This window comes from Balaenoptera borealis (assembly GCF_965194805.1).
Source record: "Balaenoptera borealis genome assembly, chromosome: 13".
NCBI lineage: Eukaryota > Metazoa > Chordata > Mammalia > Artiodactyla > Balaenopteridae > Balaenoptera > Balaenoptera borealis.
In genome coordinates this window covers 8,966,424-8,971,495 of record NC_138870.1, presented here as the reverse complement: position 1 = coordinate 8,971,495, position 5,072 = coordinate 8,966,424, and the positions used below count along the sequence as shown (strand labels likewise).

At 35.6% G+C, this 5,072-nt stretch overlaps 1 protein-coding gene across 1 annotated transcript; it reads right to left on the bottom strand.

Moving 5' to 3' along the window:
* Nucleotides 1–1,824: 1,824 nt before the first annotated feature.
* Nucleotides 1,825–4,850, bottom strand: KLRF2 (killer cell lectin like receptor F2; the record flags this gene model as incomplete). Its single annotated transcript, XM_082351329.1, is given in 4 exon segments — nt 1,825–1,949; nt 4,291–4,403; nt 4,676–4,705; nt 4,707–4,850. Coding segments are annotated over 4 exon segments (405 nt in total), but the record flags the coding sequence as incomplete, so codon positions are not given.
* Between the last annotated feature and the right edge of the window lie 222 nt (nt 4,851–5,072).

The window sequence follows — 5,072 nt, the reverse complement described above, 5'->3', positions numbered from 1 at the left end:
TTGCAAGTATTAAACAAAGGAACTAAAAATTGTTGAATGAATGAATGATTTTAAGTAGAACCTCATGAATTCAAGACACATAACTGCCCATTATGAGGACAAGTCAGGAAACTTCTGTTAAATAGGACCAAACAAAGTAAAAAGAAACAATTAGATGACATTTACTGCATTGATGGTGATGATAAACAAATTTAAAGGGTTCTATATTGATAGGTCAGCCAAGACCTACAGCTTAAAAGTTAGAGAAACATATGTGCTTAATATGTGTAAATATTACAAAATACTAACCATAGCAACTTTGGCTTCAAGAAATGTTACTAGAGAATCACCTATCAACAGACATGTACTTCAACAATATCCTAAAAATAAGGGAAAGCCACCAGGAAGGACCCTAATTCTACAAGTAATAATCACAGATAAATTACCAGAATTATGTATTAAAATTACAAAGCTTAGATTATAGAATATAAACTAGAAGAATAACATTAAAAGTGATTAAAAATAGATTATTGAAAAATATTTCAATTTCCCAAGTAAGGACAAGGAAATAGGATGGGCTTATGATGTATCCCTGGATATGTCATAAAATTCAAATCCTGCAGCGTATGGGAAAAATTATATCAAGCCTGCCTTTGTTACATTAGTTTGAGTTAAATTTCCTGCCTAGGTAACTGTAATCTCTGAGTGCAAGAAGGAATGTGAGTGTAGGTGAATACATAGACACTTAGCGGGGCAGAGAAGCTGGAGAAAAAGAGAGTGTCTAGGTTACAGGGTAAACACACAGAAACATACAAACCAGTCCTTCTCCCAAATCTTTAATGGAGGCTTACTTCCTAAATTAGTTGCAGATGAAAACTTTCTGATAAGTGAAAAAGGAGATTCTTGAAAAAGGAGCCCCACTGGTAAATGTTTTCCCTGGTACTATATATAAATGCAAATACTTGGCAAATATCAGCATATTATCAAGCATGGGCATATTATATCTGTTCATCATTTGTCACCAAGAAAACCTGAAAATATGAAATTTAGATGTCATTGTGTATTACAGTTTGATGTATTAAATTTTGGTTCAGATAAAGTTCAAGTTTTACTTGACTTATAAGTTTTATTTTTATTGTTGGTTCATGGTTACAAATTAATTTTAATTGCTTAGCAATTTAGAGTAATTCATCCCTTGTTTTCCTCTGATTCACACCTACCAGGAATACAATACATTCCTGATGGCTTAGCATGAACTCCAGACAACTTTTTGATGGAGTTAAATTACTACCGCATTTACATAGTGGACAGAGCTGTTGTGTTTATTTTGAAATATGACTGTGTTTTGGATAAATGCGAGAAAAAGAAGATATTTTACTTTGTACAGAATTTCACTTAGAAAACTTAGGGAGTGAGACAGTTCTCAATATAACAATGCTTAAATATAAATTTGATTGTAGGGAAATGAATTGTAGAATCACATTAAACACAAGATTGTATTTAAAGAAAAAGCCCACCACGAAGAAAAATAATGGCATAACCATATCTATGTACAGGTCTATTATTTCACCAAATACACAGGAAGAGTTAGAACCCAGGAATAGGGAATAAGCAGGATTAGAAGATTAAATTGAATTACTTTTAGACACTGAAATGATAGGGAATTACGTTTTCTAGTTTAAAAATGTTATATTTTCTTATTTTGAAGTTTTATGTCTGAACAAAATACTTGAAAAATTTTTATTTGTATTTAAAAAATAAATTTGTATTCCGCTAAAAAAAGGAATAGGGACTGTTAACATCCATACATATTTGTTCCAATTCTTTAAATGCCCAGGTTTGCTTTTGGTGTTCAGACAACATCTCTCTGGCAAATGCCATTAAATTTGGAGTCACAGTCTTCAAAATACACCTGATTTCTTGTTATGACAGCACAGCTCATGTTATCAACTGGTCCAGTCATTGAAAAACCAGGAGATAAAAGGCAGACTTTAGAGCATTTATCTTAAAATAATGGTTGGATTTCTTAAAGTTTCCCCCAGCCAAACTTCTGTAGGTATTTTTCTTCAGCAGTCAGAATGTTGCAGAGGTTTTAGAATGGACCCTTCTTTTATTGCCAGTGATTGTGTTTGGGAATTCTTGATTTGTTTGTCCTCCACCCCCTCCCCTCCAGGATGTCTCTTTTTTATTTTTTTTAAATAAGTACCTGAATTAACTCTTTTTTTTTTTTTTAATTTATTTATTTATTTATTTATTTATGGCTGTGTTGGGTCTTCGTTTCTGTACGAGGGCTTTCTCCAGTTGCGGCAAGCGGGGCCCACTCTTCATCGCGGTGCGCGGGCCTCTCACTATCGCGGCCTCTCTTCTTGAGGAGCACAGGCTCCAGACGCGCAGGCTCAGTAGTCGTGGCTCACGGGCCTAGTTGCTCCGTGGCATGTGGGATCTTCCCAGACCAGGGCTCGAACCCGTGTCCCCTGCATCGGCAGGCAGATTCTCAACCACTGCGCCACCAGGGGAGCCCCCAGGATGTCTCTTATCTGAGTATCATTGCCAGGGGAGCTCAAGCCTGAAGACCAGGAGCATCCCTGACTCTTCCTTCCCTCTCAACCCTCGAATTACGTGTATCAGCAAGTCCTGGGTATCCTATCTCCGGGTTAGTCCTTATATCCATTCGCTTCTCGCCCAGGCTACTATACTTCTCTTTCTTACTGGTCATAGCCTTCTAACTGAACTTCAGTTTCAATTTCACTTCCCATCTATTCATTTTCCACATAGCAGCATAAATAATTTCCTTTAAAAGGTAATTAGATGTTAAAATGAAAGTTTTTGGTAAAGACTGCATGGTGACAGGTATTTTACATACCAGTGGGAGTTGTGAAGCAGTAAACTAGGGATTTTTTTTTTTTTTAAGTTAAAGTAGAAACTGTTTAGATAACTGTTAATTTCCTCAGTTAACTTCAGTGGTATGATAAGGTTAGGAAAATGTGTGAATAGAATACTTTTGGAGAGAGCTATTTCCTTAACTATTCTTTCTAGGCACTGATTATCGTTTAAAAAAAATAAAAACCAAACACTGTTATAACCATCTGTGTATCATTTTTCCTTGAATAATTAAATGAAAGCTTTTAAAAAGAGATATGTTGCCCTAACAACATATTTGTTTCCAAATAAAAGGGGAAAAAAAGAGCCTCGGTATTTCTTACTAATTTTTGTCAAGTTTGCAATCAAAGCAGGTCCAAAGAATGAATACTATCACACAATACTTTAGTTTTACGTTCGTGAAAGACGATAATGAATGGAGAAGAGAAATATCTAGGAATGGATAAATATCCAGAAGGAAATGAACTATCACTTCATGGTCCTTGCTCCAGACTTGCCAAATCTTAGGTATTCTAGCAGGGTAATATGTAAAGAAAATGAAAGCACAGAGAACATGTAAATGTATATGATACTTAAGAATTTTAAAGCCTTCTTACATGTATTACCTTATAGTGTTCACACAAGAACATTGTGAGAAAAGCTTCATTGTTCTTTTCATACATGTGAAAAAATCGATATCAACAAGTTTAAAAGAATTTTCTAAGGGCAAAATTTCAAATTCACACTTTCTGATTTCAGCTCAAGGGATGTTTTTATATATTCCAGGTGCTTTTATTTATAAGTGAATTTTATCTTTGCAGTTTGTGTATAGAAAATATTTGCTTAATATTATTTTAAATGAGATTTAAATCAGGTTAACAATTTTAAAATAATTACCATTTTGACAATAATTTCCAGGTGCCATAATACACACTTTCTACTCCCATTAGTAAATGTTAAAAGAAGAAGGAGAGGAAGCAAAGAAGAAAGGGAGAAAGGAAAGAAGAAAAAGAGAAGTAGAAAAGAAAAAAAAGGAGAGAAAAAATTTTTCAAAAGAAAAGGAGGAGAGGAAAAAGAAAGATAAAAAAACTAGAAAGCGGGCTTCCCTGGTGGCTCAGTGGTTGAGAATCTGCCTGCCAACGCAGGCGACATGGGTTCGAGCCCTGGTCTGGGAAGACCCCACGTGCCGCAGAGCAGCTAGGCCCGTGAGCCACAACTACTGAGCTTGCGCGTCTGGAGCCTGTGCCCCGCAACAAGAGAGGCCCGCGCACCGCGGTGAAGAGTGGCCCCCACTTGCCACAACTACAGAAAGCCCTCGCACAGAAACGAAGACCCAACACAGCCATTAAAAAAAAAAAAAGGCTAGAAAGCAAAGAAGCTTAAATAAAAATACCTTTCTATGAATAAAACATCAATACTGCCACCATCCCTCCCCCTCAAATAAGTACTCACTTTTTTTGTTCCACAAAATATTCATTTATCCACATCCATTGTTTTCCTGGGGATGTACTATATAGTCCAATCCAACTAGGTTGTCCAGATTTTAAACTTTTCTGTATGAACTCCTATAGGAGAAATAGTGTATTCATTCATTCATTCATTCATTCATTTATCTTAAAAAATTTTGATGCCTTCTATAGACTAAGGCACTGAACCAGGCATTAATGAAATGGTAAATAATCATTTCTTTCAGAATAGTAGGGTTTTTAAAAATAAACAATAGCAATTGTATTATGATTAAGGAATGTTCGAAAGCAATGACTATAAACCACCCACACTTAGAATTGCACTTAGCGATTCACCCTTGGACACTTAGATCCTGTTTTTGATTCCTCACCAGCTCTTTTGAATTTTGAGTCACCGGCAAAATATGCCTGTAGCTTTGCACAATCATGTTGACTTTCATTCCAAGTTTTAGAAGAAGCTGAAAACCTGTAACATTTCCCTTGGTTCAATAGCGAGTCATTTGGGCACACATAATTATTTCCTGAAGGAAAATGTAGGGGAAAAAAGCAATTAAAGTACAGTCAATAGAGAAAGCATGAATAGTAAATCAAATGTGATTGACTGGAAAACAGATTTTTGCCAACTCACTTTTTGTGATTAAAAGACACCTCTATTAGCAGAACGAGAATATAATTAATTCATAATCTGTGTATTTCCTGGAATGGAGGCAGGGTTTTGGGCTATGGGTTGCAGAGAACAAAGCTAATGAATTCTGCCCCCTCATAACT